We start from the raw sequence: 19817 nt of genomic DNA on the forward strand, positions 1-19817 counted from the left end.
CCCACCCAGGGAGTGCAGGCTTGCCCCCAAGCACTTTGAGGCGGCAACTGCCAGCCTGCTCGTCCAAGCACAAAGCTGTCCCACTGCAATCAGACTGAAAACCTAGAGCACCACACCTTGCTCCAGCTCCTCCAGACCTTTTCGCCCAGTGGAGCCCATAGTGACTCCTCCCAGGAGCCTGCCCGCCCTCTACCCTCCACGGTGTCTGGCCTCACAGGGACTGCAGATGGCATCACCACAAACCCACCTGCTCCGGGCCAGCATCAGCTGCAGGGCACAGTCTTCCTTCACGTGGAGCGCGGCAAGCTCCCCGTCCTGGGCTGTGGGCAGCTCCCGCCCACACTGGCTGCAACGCAGGGCATCGTCTGAAGTGAGCTCCTGTTCCAGCTGCTGCAGGCGGCCCTGCTGCTCCGTCAAGGACCTCTCCAGATCCAGGATCTGGGCTGCCTGTTGGTCCTGAAGCTGCCTCATTTCAGCTTTTCGAAGCTCAAACTTGTTTACGATGGTCTGTTTCTCGGATTCAGCCTTTTCTCTCAGTTCAAGAAGCATCAACGTTAACTTCTCCTCAGCTTCCCGCTGTAGCTCCTCCTTCGTAACTTTCCAGTCCATTTCTTTTTTTTGGAATTCCTGTTTCATCAGTTCAGTCTTTTGCTTAGCATTATTTAGTTNCGCACATGCTCCGGGCCAGCATAAGATGCAGGGCACAGTCTTCCTTCACGTGGAGCGCGGCAAGCTCCCCGTCCTGGGCTGTGGGCAGCTCCCGCCCACACTGGCTGCAACGCAGGGCATCGTCTGAAGTGAGCTCCTGTTCCAGCTGCTGCAGGCGGCCCTGCTGCTCCGTCAAGGACCTCTCCAGATCCAGGATCTGGGCTGCCTGTTGGTCCTGAAGCTGCCTCATTTCAGCTTTTCGAAGCTCAAACTTGTTTACGATGGTCTGTTTCTCGGATTCAGCCTTTTCTCTCAGTTCAAGAAGCATCAACGTTAACTTCTCCTCAGCTTCCCGCTGTAGCTCCTCCTTCGTAACTTTCCAGTCCATTTCTTTTTTTTGGAATTCCTGTTTCATCAGTTCAGTCTTTTGCTTAGCATTATTTAGTTCCTCCTGGTGGTCTTCAACTAGATTGTGTTTTGCCTATAGACAACATAATTTTATTTAGCAGGGAAGACGCTAACGTAAGAGATTATTAGAAGAGACAACCCAAACCCACCCTGAAGACAGGGCAGCTCTCACCACACACACACCCATTACGCCGCACACAGCAATGGAAATGATTCTCATGATAATGAGAATGGAAGAAACCTAAAGTGAACAAATCTAAAACTAAATAAAATGCCTTCTACATTCTGGCACTGAGAACTGACTATTCTCTCTCTCTGGAGCCCATGGCCTTGACAGCAACGAACAACTAAAGGCAGCACACATCAGCCGAGCACAGGCAGCAGCTGGAGTCTTCTCTGTTCAGACCAAGACCAGTGGCAGGACTCAGACCGGCCGCAGGCCTCCGTTAGGGGAATGCCAACCCCACAGATAGCGCTGGGCCACCTGCGGCAAGTAGGACCAGACGCCCAGGAGGCAAGAGCAGTTGATGGTGCGACGCGCCCGACCTGTACAGGGTCAACGCCAGGACAACGGAAGACCTTGAGCAGGGGGTGGATGAACTGCAAGGCACACTGTAAAGGGATCCTGTGCAGAGGGGGAGGAAGGAGAAAGCAGAGAGCAAATATCCTCATCTTTTTTTTGAGACAGGGTCTGGCTCTGTCGCCCAGGCTGGATCACAGCTCACTGCAGCCTCAAACTCCTGGGCTCAAGCAATTCTTTATAGAGACAGGGTTCTGCATGTTGCCCAGGCTGATCTTGAACTCCCAAGCTCAAGCAATCCGCCTGCCTCAGCCTCCCAAAGTGCTGGGATTGTTATAGGTGTGAGCCACCGTGCCTGACTTCCTGACTTTCAAAGAGAGAGAAAGTAGGTCAATAAACTACTGAACTCATCAATAAGAAACAGACAAAAAACCCCCAAAAAACGTGCAAGACTGACCTCAACTCCTTATTTAAAAATTAAGATATTAAAGTTTAGGGTCCCACTTCTGGTGATGCCTGTGCACCTCGCCAGACCAGCCCTCCAGAGACAACCACTATGAACTAAATAGAACGTAACAAAAACCCTGAAGGCCGTGGAGAGACCCACAAGCAGACAGACCCTGGAGAGGGCTGGACACTCAGAAGGAAGAAACGGCACTGGGCCATTTCTCTTTTTCCAGCCTTTCAGTAAGAGTAGGATCTGTCTGTGCCCCACGTACAGAAATCCAAAATCCCCCATGTGAGCCAGAGGAACTGGAGAATGAGGGAGGAAAGAGAGCTGCAATGCCTGGGAATGAACCCCGCCCAAATCTCAGGCTGACCCCGATCTGTACATGCGAGGGGCAGACTCCAAAAGCAGCAAGCCCGCCAAAGCTACAAGAACTGAATTACACCACGCCACCACCCACACAGACACAGGGGAGCGTGGAGTCTGAAGTTAGCCAAGTGAACCGCCTGCTGCAACAGAAACCAGCCCTCTTCAGAGGAGCAGGACAGCACCCAGAGCCTCCAAATCTATCGCTCACGGTGTCCAGGGTGCGACCTGAACCCAACCGACACATAAATAAGCAGGAAAACGTGACCCCTGCTGAAGAGAAAACACAATCAATGGAAACCATCACCAAAACAAAACAGACCATAAAATCCACAGGACGGGTTTTAAACATCTTTAAATACTGAACGAGAAACCCGGCTCCTCGGACTTTTTTATGCCACAAAAATACTCCTCAAGAATCTAGGCAAAATAAAGACTTTTCAAAAAAAGAGAAAATGTGTGCAGCACAGCAAGAGATGCGAAGGAGATCCTTCGGGCTGACGGGAATGACGCCAAACACTCAGATCCTCAGGAAGAAACGAAGAGCACCAGAATGGCAAGTATGAGGCCATTTTCCCTCTTAATTTCTTTCAAATACCAGTTTTCCAAAGCAAATCTCCTGACACTGCAGGAGGCGGATGTGATGTCTAGTCTATGAAAACTGCAGCACAGAAGACGAAGGGGAGGTGACAAAGCACCTGTGCAGTTAGAGGTCACAGTTTACACAGCGCAGCAGCGTGGTGACTCTCAGGAGATTGTACTCATAAAAGACAAGGTTAAGAATCTGTACTCTTTTTTTTCTCTTTTCTTTGAGATGGAGTCTCGCCCTGTCGCCCAGGCTGGAATGCAGTGGCGTGACCGTGGCTCACTGCAACCTCTGCTTTACAGGCATGCAGCACCACGCTCACCTAATTTTTGTTTTTTTGTTTTTTTTTTTTTTAAGTAAAGACAGGGTTTCCCCATGTTGACCAGGCTGGTCTCAAACTCCTAACCTTGGGTGATCCACCCGCCTCCCAAAGTGCTGGGATTACTGGCCTGAGCCACCGCGCCAGGCCAAGAATGTGTATTTTAATCCCTGGAGCAACTATTAAAAATATAATGCAAAGAAAAATAATTTAATAGTCAACAAATACATTAAAATCAGTTCTAGAAAATATTCAAATAACCCAAAAACACAAGAAAAAAGGAAAAGCAGAACCGTGACCACCAGATGCGCCTCATAGAAAACGAAGAGTGAAACGGAAGACCTAAATCAACCACATCAGTAATTGCAATAAACATTAATAGACTCAGCACTGCAATTAAAAGGCAGAGATTATCAGAATGACTTAAAAACTGCCAACTATGGCCAGGTACGGTGGCTCACGCCTGTAATCCCAGCACTTTGGGAGGCCGAGACGAGTGGATCACAAGGTCAGGAGATCAAGACCAGCCTGGTTAACACAGTGAAAACCCCGTCTCTACTAAAAATACAAAAAATTAGCCGGCCGTGGTAGCAGCGCCTGTAATCTCAGCACTTTGGGAGGCCAAGGCGGGCAGATCACAAAGTCAGGAGATCGAGACCAGCCTGATTAACACAGTGAAACCCCGTCTCTACTAAAAATACAAAGAATTAGAAAAGAATTAGCCAGGCGTGGTGGCGGGTGCCTGTAATCCCAGCTACTCAGGAGGTTGAGGCAGGAAAACGGCATGAACCTGGGAGGCGGCGCTTGCCACGAGCCGAGATCACGCCACTGTACTTCAGCCTGGGCGACAGAGCAAGACTCCATCTCAAAAAAAAAAAAAAAAATTGCCACCTATATGCTGTCCACATAAAACGCACTTTACTTTGAATAGATTAAAAGTAGGCCAGGTGCAGCGGCTCACATCTGTAATCCCAGCACTTTGGGAAGCCAAGGCGGGCGGATCACTTGAGATCACGAGTTTGAGACCAGCCTAGCCAACATGGTGAAACCCCGTCTCCACTAAAACTACAAACATTAGCGTGGCCAGGTGCGGTGGCTCTTGCCTATAACCCCAGCACTTTGGGAAGCAGAGGTGGGTGGATCACAAGGTCAGGAGATCGAGACCATCCTGGATAACACGGTGAAACCCTGTCTCCACTAAAAATACAAAAAAAAAAATTAGCCAGGCATGGTGGCGGGCGCCTGTCGTCCCAGCTACTCGGGAGGCTGATACAGAATGGTGTAAACCCGGGAGGTGGAGCTTGCAGTGAGCCGAAATTGTGCCACTGCACTCCAGCCTGGGCAACAGAGCGAGACTCCATCTCAAAAATAAAAATAAAAAAATAAAAAAAATTAGCCGGGCCTGGTGGCATGCACCTGAATCCCAGCTACTCGGGAGGCTGAGGCAAGAGAATCGCTTGAACCCGGGAGGTGGAGGTTGCAGTGAGCTGAGATTGCACCACTGCACTCCAGCCTGGGTGACAGAGCAAGACTTCGTCTGAAAAAAGACAAAAACGAAAACAAAACAAGTCACTTGGGCAAGTCTGTCTTCAGCCAACAGTGCCAGAGAAGGCCACACACTGGTGGCTGCAGGTGCCATCGGCACACGACCATCGGCCCACCTACCACCTGCCCGGCTCCCCACAGGGCTCCACCCTTACCTCTATTTTGTTGGAAGTCCCTACCAACACCTGAGTTTACCAAACCGCAAGGGATCAGACCTGCAGGTCATCACAGCTTCCTATCAGGCTGTCTCTGGACAGAGAATGAAAATCATTCTCGGGGAGACAGTCACAGGGAGGAGCAAAGGGGTGGGAGAAGCAGGACACAAACAGAAACGAAAACACTGTCACAAGCATGAGCTTGAGTCAGAACACACATGACAAGACACAACAATTTCGGTTCACTGTAACTCCACTGCTCCAGCATGGGATGGGCCCTGAGCTGCCCTGGCTGTAAGCAAGCCCATAGGGCCATGTGGAGGCTGCTGTCTTGTCGCTCTATCACCGTTTATGACACAACAGTGACTTCACACTCGCAAAGGGCGAGGAAGCGCGTCAGAGGGCGCCTCTTCCACGGGGCAAAACAGCACAGGAAGAGCCTGGGGAACGTGGATGCAATTTAAGACATGGGGTGAGCATCAGAGGCCACCCATGTGCTTGGCACCCAGGCTCGTGCCTCCTCCCGGAGCCCTCTGAGGACACCTGGACAGTTTCCCTAAGAAATCTTGATTCAGAGGGCCAGGCATGGTGGCTCACACCTGTAATCCCAGCACTGTGGGGGGCCGAGGCAGGCGGATCACTTGAGGTCAGGCGTTTGAGACTAGCCTGGCCAACAAGGTGAAACGCTGTCTCTACAAAAAATACAAAAATTAGCCGGGCATAGTGGCACATGTTTGTAATCCCAGCTATCAGGGGATCACTTGAAATTAGGAAGCAGAGATCGCAGTGAGCTGAGACCATGCCACCGCACTCCAGCCTGGGCAACAGAATGAGACACTGCTTCAAAACAAAACAAAAAAAAGAAATCTTCACTCAGAACTTCAGTTTTGCCCCTGTGCTGACCCTGGCGAGATTCTCTCCAACCACCACCCACTACTGGAATTGCCAGGAATAGTTTCAAGAATTGACAGGACTGTTGCCCTTACAAATGTGGCAGGTGCTGGGCTGTCCCCAGGACACCCCTCCACACACGAGGACACAAACCTTTCAAGTGGAAGAGGGCGAGGACTCAGGCGGGAGGCGCTGGGCTGTGGAGTCACGACTCACCTTCTCCAAATTCTCCTTCAGACGGGTTTCATGCTGCAACTTCTCGTACAAATTTCTGTTTTCTATTTTTAGGAGTTCAATTTCTTCCTTGAGCTCAGTCTGAAGAAGTGAAAGTTTAACCTTATGCTCAGTTTCCAGACCCAAGACTCTGGCTGCCACCTCTGTGTCGGCCTCCAAGGCCCCGTCCTGCACACCCTGGAGATGCACCCAGGGAAGCTCTGTGTGGATAAGGAGCAGGGAAAACAGTCAGGCCAGAGCTGGCCCTCGATGGAGCCCACAATCTGCACAGGCAGAACGGCAACCTATAAATGCTTCCGACGGCAGACACCATGGATTTTCAAGCTCTGTGCTGACTCAGTGATGAAAGCAGGCACGGCTCTCTCAAGTCTCCCCTCCCTTTTGGGACACCTCCATGCTGCCCCAGCACAGCCCTGTCCTGAGTCACAGCGATGTCCTGGGCCCACACGACAGCTACACGGCCCGCCCAGGCCACTCCTTCATGTCAGGTGTGACAAGTGACCCTCCATGAGTTCCTGAGTGAGCCTCATGCCTGTGACCAGATGTGGGCACATGTGTGTCACTCAGGGTCTATGAGGCAGCCACAAGGACAGGGCCTTGAGCTCAGGGGCCCGCCAGGGTTCCCGTCCCAGCCCCTCCCCCTGCTGCTCTGTGCCCGGGCACGTCTACCCCCACCAGCCCATTTCTTCCTCTGCAGAAGAGGAAAAAGGCAGAAAGGACTACGTGGTGGCCAGGCACCAGTGGCGCCGACAACCATGCATATCAAGGGGCGGCTGTGGGGACTGCTGTGGTGCAGGACAGACGGGAGTGAGAACCAGATGCAGGCACCGCTGCACCACCCCCAGCTTGAAGGAGGCCCAGGCTTCTCTCACCTTGGCCACAGCCCAGAGTGGAGTCAGACCACACACCTCCCAGCAGGACCCGTGGCCTCAGCCCCTCACCCCAACCATGGACGGCAGCCCCACCATCAGCACAGTCCACACCAGCGGCCAGGGCTGCCTGCCCCTCCCAGAGCCCGTCAGTGGTCAGTGTCCGGCGCCACGGGACCACGGCTGCAAGATGACTGAGGCTTCCTCTCCGTCCCCTTCTGATCCCACAGCCCTTGCCCCGTGCCCTGCCTGGACATCCCACAACCTTAGCCTGACTCGGTGAATTGGGGGAGCTGGGCCTGCTGGGAGCAGAGCAGGATCCTGGAAAAGCCTCCCCTGGGCCCAGTGGACACACATTCTCCCTCCAAAGGTGAGTGGTCACCACGTCCATCCAGCAATCCCCATGACCCCCAGGGTGGCCACCCAGGTCAGACCTGCCCTGCTGAGGCGCTGACCCAGGACCCGCGCTCCTGCCCAGCCAGTGATCCTGCTCTAACACCAAACCCTCGTCAGCACACACTCTGTTGAGGTGCCAACCCCAGCAGAAGAGGTTGGCGCACTCAGCTGCTTCATGGAGGAAGTGGATCGAACCCAGGCTCCCAAGCTCTCGCAGAATGTCCGCCAGACCCAGGATCTGCCGACACCATGGCAGGGTGGGAGGGGCCCACCTTGGCTGTGCCCTTTGGAGGGCTCCAGATGCCATCCCTGTCCCAATGCTAAAGTCTCTGCGCAGCATCTGTCTGAGACGTGCCCCTCATGCTGGATGCAGAGGGGAGACTCCGGCGCTTCCAATAGGTGCCCGCGGCTTTCTTCTAACTCTGCCTGGAAGCATGGCAGGCTCTCCTACAGAGAAACCACGTGGGACAAGCACATTAGTGAGCCGAGCTACCTCGCTGGCAGCTATAACCCTCAAAGGTGTTTCCCACTACGCACAAAGAAAACTCAAACCTCACCAGGTTCATGAGACCACACACAGCGCCCTGGTGAACCCTGCCAGCCCACGGGCATGCTCACATGCTCTCCGGCCCACACCTGTCTCTTAGCCAGGCCTCCGGAAGACATACAGGAACTGGAGGCACTGACAGGGTGCTCTCTGGGGGGGAAGAGCCCTGGACTGGGCAGACATCTCCTCAATGATCTAGGCAGCAAGGTCAGTAGGGCATGTGCCCCTCACGTCTCTGCTGGTGGCCTCACATCTCAGGGCTGGGCTCTCTTCTCAAGGCCAGCCTCCTGTGACCACCACCCACTAACAGCTGTGTCCTCATCACACCCATGCACAGAGGCAGGGGTTGGCTCTCAGGTGATACAGGGACGCCTGGTGGGGCTGCCCACCCCTTCCCGGGTTCTCTCTCCAGGGCAGGGCCTGCTCATGGGAAGGTGCTGGCTGCCTGTTCCAGCTGGGCCCTTGCCCTTCTCTGGCGTTTCCCCCAGAGACTCTTGTGCAGCGAATTCTGTCTTGGGAACTCAAACTGGCACACAGCCCACTGCTACCCTGCCTGGCCACCCTGTGGCCTCCAACAGGCCCAGGGACCCTGCTCCAGAGTGAGGGCTCCTGGCCGCTGGGCCAAGATGCCCCAGGTTCCCCTCCACTGGTTCCACCATGCAACAAGCCATGCAGTGCTGCCCCTACATCTCCTCCCTGCCCTCCTGCGTGTCCTCTGGAGCCCGACGCTGAGCTTGCTCATGCTGCACAGCAAGCACTCCACAGTCACGTGTCCTGGTGGGCACCATGCTGGCAGCACAGACCCAGAACATTCTATCATTCCAGAAGTTCTGCTTGGACAGCACTGCCCCCCGGAAGTTAAAGGTGACAGAAATGGCAGCACGGAAGCAACTCAAGGAAGAAACACAAAAACCAGCAGACACTCCGTGTGTCCTCAAGCAGCAGACACTCCGTGTGCACTCAAGCAGCAGACACTCCGTGTGCACTCAAGCAGCAGACACTCCGTGTGCACTCAAGCAGCAGACACTCCGTGTGCCTCAAGCAGCAGACACTCCGTGTGTCCTCAAGCAGCAGACACTCCGTGTGCCCTCAAGCAGCAGACACTCTGTGTGTACTCAAGGCAGACACAGCTTCACACCCTTCGAGCTGCCACTGTCAAGCCTGACGAACGCAGTCCACTGCAGGGAGAAGGCCCTGCCCACAGCCAGGGCACCCCGGGCCTGAGCGAGGGACTCCGGCTCCCCTGGCCACCCACTTTCCTGATCCAACAGTGCACGGTGAGGCCCACTATGGAGCAGCAGTGAGGTCGGGCAGCACCCGCAAGCAGCCTTCCTCCCCTGGACAAGGCGGGAGGGATGGAAACACAGGCTCCATAATGTGGAAGACGCCCGGCTGGAAGGTCAAGAGCACAGGACTCCCCGTCTTCTCAGCGTGCGGCCAATTACCTTATGTCGCTCAGGGCTGAGTTCACCAACATGAGCTTTTCTTCCTTTCTCAGGTTTCTCTTCTAAACCCACACAGGACAACCTGAAGGGAAAACATTTTATAAAAACTTTACACACGTGTCCCTTTTCCATGTGCGCTCCATTTCCTCCCTAGGACCGACTGTTCACAGCAGAAGTGCCTCCTCGTGCTACCAGTCAAGGATGGGCAATGCCCACGTGCAGGGAGCCGTGGCAGTTGCAAAGCTAGGGACACAGCACAGGGACATGCAGACCTGGAAGAGAGTGTGCCCGCTACTGACTCTCTCTCTCTCTCACACACACACACACACACACACCAGGACACAGAGACCTGGACGAGAGTGTCCCTGTCACTGACACGACACACACACACACCAGGACACCAGCAGCAGGGACACGCAGACCTGAACAAGATGCGCCTGTCATGACTTTCACACTCTCACACACACACACACACCATAACCAGGGACACAGCACAGGGACACGCAGGACCTGAACAAGAGTGCGCCTGTCACTGACTCACACTCTCACACACACACACACACACACACACCAGGGACACAGCACAGGGACATGCAGGCCTGCAAGAGAGCGTGCCCACCACTGACTCTCACACATACACGCACACCAGGGACACAGCACAGGGATGCGCAGGGCTGGACAAGAGTGCGCCCATCGCTGACTCACAGACACGCAGGCCTGGAGGAGAGTGCCCCTGCCACTGATACACACGCACATGCTGGCCTGGACAAGAGAGCGTCCACCACCAACATATACACACAGGCCTGGACAAGAGCGTGGCCACCACTGACACAAGCACACACAGGCCTGGAGGAGAGCACCCCTGTCACCAACACACACACGCACACTGGCCTGGACAAGAGTGTGCCCACTGACTCGTGCACACGCACATGCTGGCCTGGACGAGAGAGCGTCCTCCACCAACACATACACACAGGCCTGGACAAGAGTGTGGCCACCAATGGCTCGCGCACACACACATGCAGGCCACGCTCAGGTGCCCATGCCTGTGTCATCTTTTTAGTCTGGACCATAAAATGTGTTTGTATAAAAGGTCATTGGTGCCCACCGGCGCAAAATCTCCAACAAAATGACCCCTGAACTCGGAGCCCGGCCCCTGTGCGGCCAGAACTGAGGCTGGAAGCTGCTTTGCATACCCAACTTCCACAGGGTCCAGAAGAGCATCTTCACTCGCCCCCTGCAGCCTCTGCTGCAATAGGGTTAGGTCTTCCTGGTAAGTTTTCTCGGCATCCCTTAATTTCTTTTCAAAATAAATCCTCAGTTGCTCCAGTTCGGACTCATGCTGGGTTTTTTCTCGCTGCTTCAGCTGTTCTAAATCTTCCACGTGAGCGGCTCGCGCCAGGAGTTGCTCATGTAGCTCTGCATACACAACGGAGTCAGGCATTCATCTTAAAATGGAACACGCAGAACAAGCCAGGCGAGAGGCAAGAGCCTGGTTACCTGTGGTAACCAGGGGCAGAACTCAGAAAAGGGCCCATCCCAGAACCTGAGAGTGATGAGGGACCCCCGTGGCTTAGACTCGCATATGCCCCTGAACGTGGAGAGCTCTCTGGAAGCGGTGGCAAGAGCCACGGGGCCAAGAGCAAGAGCAGCCCTCGAAGTGGCAGGGATGTGGTGTGCACAGTCAGCAAGGAGACAGACAATAGTCCTGCAGCCCCAGGAAACTGGATCCAGACCCACCTCAAACCCAGAAGCAGGCTATCAGGTTGGCACACGACGGCTGACACCTGGATGTGGGCTATGGGGGACCCTGGACAGAAAACCCAGCTGCACCATCCTGGACTTTCTGTAAGCTAACAACTGTGTTGTTTTAGGCTACCAAGTTTGTGATAATTTGTTACAGAGCAGCAGAGAAGCACCACGGACCCTAACAGAACGTGTCCCCATGGCTACTGCGGTCAGAATACAGCCCGCTGCTCTACAGTGGCTGACAGCCAGCGACAGGTACCCCGGAGACGGCAAATCGGGGTTCTCTGCATGGGTCCCAAGAGGCAGGACAGAGACAAGCAGAGGACCAAGCCAGAGCCGGAGCCTGCAGGGACCAGCTGTGCCTGTGGCCCCTTCAGCTTCTCTCTTCTCCAGCCTCCACTGACAGACAGACCCCCAGGGAAAGGCAAATCGACATGCTCTCGACACGGTCCCGACAGGGTGCAGGGCTGGGAGGTGCAGCCAGGCCTGGTGCCCTGGTGACAGTGGCGGTGTCTCCAGTTCTTTCTCCTCAGTGCTCTTTGCTCCAAATCCCACCACCCACAAGGACAAGTTGGGCCAGAAGGCTCTGTCTGACCGTGAGCGCCAGGAGACACGCAGTGGTTCACCCTCCTGTCCTGTGGCCCTGGGCGCCGGTGCCTGAATTGGGCTTGGCCAGCCCCTGCCCTCAAGCACCATCCTCGCCTGTGGCACAGAGACCTCTCTGACATGGAACAGGGGACCTGGGGTCGGGGTCTCCAGAGGCGCTCAGCTATAAGGGGACACCAAGACCAGAGCTGCCTTCACCAAGTGGCCTGGAGAGCTGGGGCCACAGGAGCCTGGCAGCAGGATGTGGGGCACTGCCCTGTGACCCCAGACACCAGGTGAGCCCACTTTTGGACAGCACTCAACCGTCCTTCCGAGGCAAACGCTCAGCACCACTGGTGCCTTCCTTAGACTTGAAGGCACCCCAAGAGTGTCAGTCTCGGCCTTGAGGGACACACAGGTGCACGCCACTGCTGCACTGATCTGCTTAGCATAAAGGCAGGGCTGTCTCCCACAAAGCAAACCTCCACCTTCAAACCATGCACCTCAACCTTCAGGATGTCAAACAGGTAAATCCACTTTTTTGTGTTTGCTAGAATTGTTAAATTCTGGCTTGGGATTACAACAATGAAAAACACACAGCTTCAGCTTTTGAGGATCTGAATTTCCCAATACAATTCCTTACCACTCAATTCCTGTCTACTGGTCCTGGCAGAATCAAGCTGGGACCACAAGCGCCTGATCTCTTCTTGTGACTGTGCCTTCAGGTCTTCATACGATGCCTGAAGATTCTCTAACTGGAAAAAGCAAAGCGTCCAGGTGAGACTCTCATGAGCTCAAGGCCCCCACTCCAGCAGTGGTTTTATCCCTGCCACTGCGATCCTCAGGGTAAAAGCTCACATCCCAAACCTGCAGCTCAGAGAAAGCCAGCCACAGCAGAGACCGAGAGAACTCTGTCCGTGACAAGTGGGATCAGCCAGCGCTGGCCCCACAAGGCCAGGCACTTTCAGAATCTCAGGAACTTCCAGGTCTGTTTGTCTCGGCCGAGGAGTTGGCACGGCAGGTTCCATGCCGGCCGCAGCTGTGCGGTTTCATCTTGTGCACCTCCCTGCTTCAGTTTAGGGTCACACATACAGACTGCTGAATGGAATGGAGGGAGTCTTACTAGCCCACAGTACCCCAGACTACCAAATAGGAAGTTTCTCACTTTCAATACTTTTACATTAACGAAGCAGGTCCCTCTTACATTGACACTAAATTTCTCTGTACATTCAGCAAGAGCCCAGCCTAGCGCGGCACGGCCTGATGTCCTCCTGGGCGACACTGTACCTGGGGCTGGCCTGTCCTCCTCGTGGAAACGGCCCCTCCTACCTTTCCCCATCACGGGCATCAGGACCAGAAGATGCTGCCAGCCCCCTCTTTCCCATCTGGGAGGGAGAGCCTGGAAGGACCCAGGGAGAGAATGGGGGTGTGGAGTGAGCCCCGGCCTGTACTCTCTGCAGGAGAGGAGGGTATGTGGGCACCAGAGGCCCGCTGGGAGACACAAGGGGCCCAAGACAGGCCTCCGTAAGACTACAGACCCCAACTACTTCCGTATTCTCAGGTTTGTAAATCTTTCACACACCACAATTAACCCTATCTCTGATTTATGCTTTAATTTCTTCAACTGATTCTTGGGATACTCAGTTTGAGTCTCAGGTTTGTCAGGCCTCCAGTGAGGACCTGGCCACACGACATTTTGACATGTAGTGTTTCATTAGAGAAGCATCTTGAAGACACACAGCAGAAATGTTTGCTAACTTTTCCTAGGAATCTCATGTGTACTGGATTACTGTTAAGAGGATGTGGTCTTACACTCCTACCTAGTGTTTGAAATTTGTGTAACTGTCTCAGGGACACCTGTAAAGAATACGCATTTCTAAGTATAAGACTGAACGTAATTATTAAATCACTCTCGCAGACTATATGCTTACACTTTTATTCACCACTGACAGTCTATTTTCTATTTTATTTTATTTTATTTATTTATTTATTTTTGAGATGGAGGCTCGCTCTGTTGCCCAGGCTGGAGTGCAGTGGTGCGATCTCAGCTCACTGCAACCTCCACCTCCCAGGTTCAAGCAATTCTCGTGCCTCAGTCTCCCAAGTAGCTGGGATTAGAGATGCCCGCCACCACGCCTGGCTAATTTTTGTCTCAAACCCCTGATCTCATAATCTGCCCGCCTTGGCCTCCCAAAGTGCTAGAATTACAGGCATGAGCCACTGTGCCCAGCCAGTCTCTTTAAATTTAGTACTTAAGTTTTAGCAAATAACAATATGAAATAGCTCAATTCCAAACTCTGTTAAAACGTCCCTAACATACCAAGTAACTAAAATAATGAAGCTGCTACCCACCTCCAAGTAATTAAAATAACCAGGCTGCTACCCACCTCCAGCTGTTTTTCTTTTTCACTCTCTTTGAACTTGAACTCCAAGTCTTCTAAACACCGGCAGTGCTCAGACTGTAGGTCTTCACGTAACTTCTCAATGGCTGCTTGATGTTGACTCTCCAGGTTCCTAAGGGCCGCTAGAAAGGTAAAGCAATGCCACTTGGTTTACAAGACATCACTCTCCTCAACGGCAACCTCAGTGACAATAATGGTGCATGCAGAGCGCTGCCACCCAGAGCCCCATCCTGGGTGCCCCCACCTCCCCTGGGCCCCTCATTTGAGCCTCACATGCCTGATAGCGCAAGGGGACATCGCCTACCCATGCCACCCACCACAAGGGTCACACTGGAACACACAACCCTGGAGTTTCAAAAGTGAACAAGCGCAATGCTGCTGCTTTGATAATAATTTAGCAACTGAACATGCCAAGAAAAATCTCTGAAACGAAGATCGGGAAGGTTTAAGGACCCTGAGAGACCTGTGACCCCTGACGGCCACCAGCACGTCACACATGCACGGAGCCATCCAGCATTTAGAAGGCAGGAAACGTGTGCACAATGACCCATGGTGACATGAACGACATTCCTTCCAGTACTACCCAGGAAAACTCAGTCCCACTCCAAACTTTCTCATTCTCATTACTCACATTCAGCCTGGTTTTTGTCTTGAAAAATCTTTTCCAACTCAGCTCTCTGTTCCGCCAATTCTTTCTGAAACTGGTTTTGTAAATCCTCCATTTCTGACTGATGCTTTGCAGACAATTCTTTGCGTAGATTTTCTAAACATAAATCTTTTTCAGATTCCCAGTCTTCCTTCAGGGTCTAATTTAAAAGAAAAAACAACTAAAGTCAATAGTTGATTATCTGTACTAAAGAAATTTAAATCACACAGTCAAAACCTATGAGCAGGCCAGGCAAAGTGGCTCATGTCTGTAATTCCAGCACTTTGAGAGGCTGAGGCGGGCAGATTGCCTGAGCCCAGGAGTTAGGATTAGAGACCAGCATGGGCAACATAGTGAGACCCCATCTCTACAATAAAAATACAAACATTAGTGGGGTATGGTGGCATGCGCCTATAGTCCCAGTACTCGGGAGGCTGAGGCGGGAGATCAAATGAGCCCAGGAGGTCAAGGCTGCAGTGAGCTGGGATTGTGCCGCTGCACTCCAGCCTGGGAGGCAGAACGAGACCCTGTCTCAAAAAAAAAAAAAAAAAAGAACTGGCAGTCATGGCCCCCAACTAAACTGTCCTGACAGGCCTGACACCCAGTCTCTCACCTGAATGCTGGCAGGACAGAAAAGCAGAAGCATCCAGGAGGCAAGCAGTCGAAGAAAAGGGAGCGAGGATCACCCACCCCGAAACAGACCAGCCTCTGAACACAGCGAGTGAGGACCACCCACCCCGAAACAGACTAGCCTCTGCACAGGGACCACCCACCCCAAAACAGACCAGCCTCTGCACAGGGACCAATCACCCCGAAACAGACCAGCCTCTGCACACAGGAAGAGGACCACCTATCCCGAAACAGACCAGCCTCTGCACAGGGACCAACCACCCCGAAACAGACCAGCCTCTGAACACAAGGCCTAATCCACACGGTCACCCTCAAAGTGTTAGAAATACATCTCCCTACAAGATCCAGGGGCCAATGGCAACTTGGCTGACCTCCACCTGGGTCTCACTCCTGGGTCAGAGGGGCAGGTGACCGGGACACAACTCCAAGCCTGGACTGACATCCATCTTCTGCCAAGGGCCTGAGAGCTGCCCGGATGCCTGGCTCAGGAGGGGCCTCCACACTCAGCACTGCTGACAGTTCAGCCCTCTAGCGGAGGGCCTGGCAATGACGGGGCACTGCTACCTGTGGTCCCCAGTGAGGCCACCCACAGCAGGTGCAACCCACCCCACCCAAAACACCTCCCTGTGTGGTATTCTCCCCGGCACCCCAGCACCCACACCCTATGCACCGCAGGGAAGTGCCACATCCACAAGGGCAGAAGCTGTGTCCCAGAACACAGCTCAGGGGCAGGCCACGGGGGCCACTCAGAAGCCAGCACGGAAGGGCAGATCAGTGCCTTTATGTTATACAAGTCAATGTGAAACAACAAGTTTTCTGACAAACGATATAAACAAAGAATGCAATACACTTTCAACCAGCATATTCTAATAAAGCCTCGACTGGTTCTGTCTGAATCAAGATGAGGAGCGTTCTCGTGAGAGCTGGCGAGAAAGGAAAAACAACATACACAGAAGCATGCATTTTAGAATCAGTCCTGGGTACCTTTACGATCTGGGCGTTTTTCTCCATTTCTGATTGTAACTTCTCCTTCAGCTCGGCTGTAAGAAAAACAAAAAGCAGCTCAGGCCACTCCATCCCAACCTTTTCAGTGACCCAACTGCCCAGGAAACGACCAGGCTCTGGCACCCACTGGACACGTGCCAGCGTTCATGGGCTAGGAGGATGCGTCTGTGATGATGCTTGGCTTTAATAATAAACTGAGGACACCGTGACTTCCAGACACACAGGACGATCTAAGACAGGAGGTGAAGGCCAGCCCTAGGTCGCACCTATCACAGACCACCTGGAAACCCGCTCTAATAATCTCCTGACCATGAAAACCCAAGGGCCCCTTTTATGCCAGGCAAGATGATGACAACAGAGATGGGGAGACAGTGCTAGGGTGCCCCCGCGCCCAATCCCAAGAGGGAAGAGGCACTAGAATGCCCACGCTGAGCCCACACACCGCCCATACCCGCCCAGCCATGCAGTACCTGCTTCCTGTCCACACCTGAGCACCACCTCCTCCTTCTCCCGTGCGTGCTGCTCCCTGAGGAGCTCTAGCTCGTGCTGCTGCCTGCTCTGCAGCAGAGCCAGCTCCTGGGCACGCCGGCTGTTGAGCATCTCCCGTAGCTCCGTCAGCGCCGTCTCCTTCTCCTTCTGGAGGTTGGCCTGAGTCAGCTCCAGCTGTGCCGTATGCATGTTGCTCAGACTCAGACGCAGCGCCTCCAGTTCAAGGCCATGCACAGCCTGTGGGGAGAGAAGGCCTCTGTAAGGCCCATGGTCAGAACCAGGGCGCATCAGGGAGACACAGAAGCATGAATGAGAATGAGTAAGGAGGACACAGAAAGGGCAACAGCAGACATCCCCTGGGGGTGGGGGCAGGACACAGAGGCCCGGATGCCACCGAGACGCCACCCAGCTCCTCTGCCAGTGACCCCACAGCCCATCACCGCCCTGAGCACCGGCACCCCAAATTCCCTCACTGTATGACGGTACTGTGTGCACCTGGAGGGGGCTCCGCAGCTGATAGGGAGAGCAAACAGCCCTGAGGTCAGTGTGTCACTCATGTGGCCTGCACCTGACCAGGTCCCCGGACCCCCGGCATCCACCTGTGTCTCCTCCACCGGCCCTGCTGATGGCCCCCCCCACAGAACGTGGAAACAGACAAGGCAGAGAGAGGAGATGGCAGTGCCCGCCCCCCCCACCTGGATGCCCGCTGTGCCCTGTGGGGATAACAGAGACCATGCTGCAAGCCTGTGGGGACCCCGCCGGGTCACCTGACTCTGCTGCAGGCCAGCCTCATCTTCACGGCTGCTCTGCAGGTCAGCAATGGCAAGTTCACATTCTCGTTCACACTCCTGGGGAAGAAAGGCAAAGGATGTGGTCCATCATTCACGAGAAAACAGTCACTAAGAAACCACCATGATGTGCCCGAGAGCGGACAACGCACGTCCTCACAAAATCCCATTCACAGCTGTTCCCAGCAGCATCACTCGCAATGGCCAGAAGGTGCGAACAACCCAAATGCCTACTGAGGGATGAACGGCTGAACAAAACGTGGGCTGCCATTCAGCCACAAGAAGAAATGAAGGCCCCAGCTCAGGCTGCAACACAGAGGAGCCCTGAGGACGTGAGGCTGAGTGACAGAGCACACACGGAAGGCCGCGTGAGGTTCCATTTACTTTAAGTGTTCAGGATCCGCAAATCCGTAGACATGGAGTGGCCTGGAGGCTGCGAGGAGCTGAGGGAGGAGAGTGGGGGTGGCTGCCACGAGCACTGGGCTTCCTTCTGGGGCAATGACAATGTCTGGAACCACTGGAGGTGGTGCTCACACAGTGAACGTACTAAATGCCACCGAGGTCTGTACTTTAAAATGGTGAATTTTATGTTTGCTAATTATATCTCATTAAAAAAAAAAAAGATGGAAAAACAGCGAACCCGCTTAAATGACTTAGTGTAAAGTCAAAGTCCCAAAAACAGGCCAGGCACGGTGGCTCACACCTGAAATCTCAGCACTTTGGGAGGTCGAGGCAGGCAGATCACCTGAGGCAGGAGTTCGAGACCAGGCTGGCCAACATGATGAAACCCCATCTATACTAAAAATACAAAAATTAGCCAGGCGTGGTGGTGGGCGCCTGTAATCCCAGCTACTCGGGAGGCTGAGGCAGGAGGATCCCTTGAACCTGGAAGGTGGAGGTTGCAGTGAGCTGAGATCATGCCACTGCACTCCAGCCTGGGCAACAGAGCAAGACTCCATCTCAAAAATATAAATAAATAAAATAAAGTCCCAAAAACAGAAGCTGTGGGCTCTCCCCACACCACAGCAGTACTGCCATGGGAGGAACGCACAACCTGCTCTCAGGAAAAGGGGGAAATGACACTCACAGAGAGAAAATGTGCATAAAATGCCTGGATAAAGCAGGTACGAATAAAAGGTAAACCAATCTAGAAACACAAACTTTAAATAAAGATCCTTGCACGGCCACTAAATCAGCAAAAGTTGGTAACAATGTTACGAATCCTCAATGCCATTATGGTCACAGGAAACAAATGCACCCAAACACTACCAACGTCAGAATCAGTTGCCTCAATTTTTTTCTCAGCAGCCGTTCTGGCAACACAGGTCGAGCCACAGAAAGCCTTTCCCTGTCTCAACCTTCTCACCTCTGGAAACCTTTTCAGCAGCAATAACCCAAAGGGAAGAGAAAAGCTGCAGGGGGCTCCTTGGCACAGATCCTGAGCCCACCAGCCATGTGGCCCTCCCTGCAGGCTCCTGGCCCCCGACTGGCACCTGGGATGTCTCCCCTGCCTGTGGAAGCGACCGTTCTCTGGCTTCCCCCACATCAGCCAGGGGCCTCTCTGGGCTCCAGGAGACCCACCTGCTCAAAGAGTATTTCAGACTAAAAAATGACACAAACTAAATTTTTCTGCCCCAACTGGGGAACTGGCTAGGGGTGGAGAGATAGAGGTTTGACACAGTTGTGAAGGCTAGAAAGGCCCCAGGAGGAAGTAAACAGAGAAGGTGGCATGGTGGGCTCCACAGGGGCTGCCTGCACGGGGACTCGTCCCCAAGGCGGGCACCACATGAGTGCAGCAACATCTCCCTTCAACGTCAGGAGCTCAGGCCAGGCGTGGTGGCTCACACCTGGAATCCCAGCATTTTGGGAGGCCGAGGTGGGTGGATCACAAGGTCAGGAGATCAAGACCATCCTGGCTAACATGGTGAAACCCCCTCTCTACTAAAAATACAAAAAAATTAGCTAGGTGTGGTGGCGGGTGCCTGTAGTTCCAGCTACTCGGGAGGAAGATGCAGGAGAATGGTGTGAAACCGGGAGGCGGACCTGGTGGAGCCCGCAGTGAGCCGAAATCGCACCACTGCACTCCAGCCTGGGCGACAGAGTGAGACTCAGTCTCAAAAAAAAAAAAGTTGTGGCCGGGCGCAGT

General features: G+C 53.7%; 1 protein-coding gene across 5 annotated transcripts in view; it reads right to left on the minus strand.

The window, feature by feature from the left end:
- PCNT (pericentrin) overlaps positions 1-19817 on the minus strand; it is a 122098-nt gene that overhangs the window by 78631 nt on the left and 23650 nt on the right. For 2 of the 5 annotated variants that reach the window (XM_017847270.1, XM_017847269.1), the window contains exons 1-12: positions 17651-18004; positions 16865-17120; positions 16374-16429; positions 14745-14919; positions 14099-14235; positions 12355-12466; positions 10574-10796; positions 9378-9459; positions 7658-7832; positions 6103-6320; positions 1090-1129; positions 248-662 (exon numbers count right to left, since the gene is read on the minus strand). In XM_017847270.1, coding sequence (XP_017702759.1) covers positions 248-662; positions 1090-1129; positions 6103-6320; positions 7658-7832; positions 9378-9459; positions 10574-10796; positions 12355-12466; positions 14099-14235; positions 14745-14919; positions 16374-16429; positions 16865-17072 — 1841 coding nt within the window. In that variant the 5' untranslated portion in view covers positions 17073-17120; positions 17651-18004. The other 3 variants (XM_017847271.1, XM_017847272.1, XM_017847273.1) reach the window with 3 other exon arrangements.

The sequence above is a fragment of the Rhinopithecus bieti genome, unplaced genomic scaffold (genome assembly GCF_001698545.2).
Source record: "Rhinopithecus bieti isolate Rb0 unplaced genomic scaffold, ASM169854v2 scaffold_29990, whole genome shotgun sequence".
Classification (NCBI taxonomy): domain Eukaryota; kingdom Metazoa; phylum Chordata; class Mammalia; order Primates; family Cercopithecidae; genus Rhinopithecus; species Rhinopithecus bieti.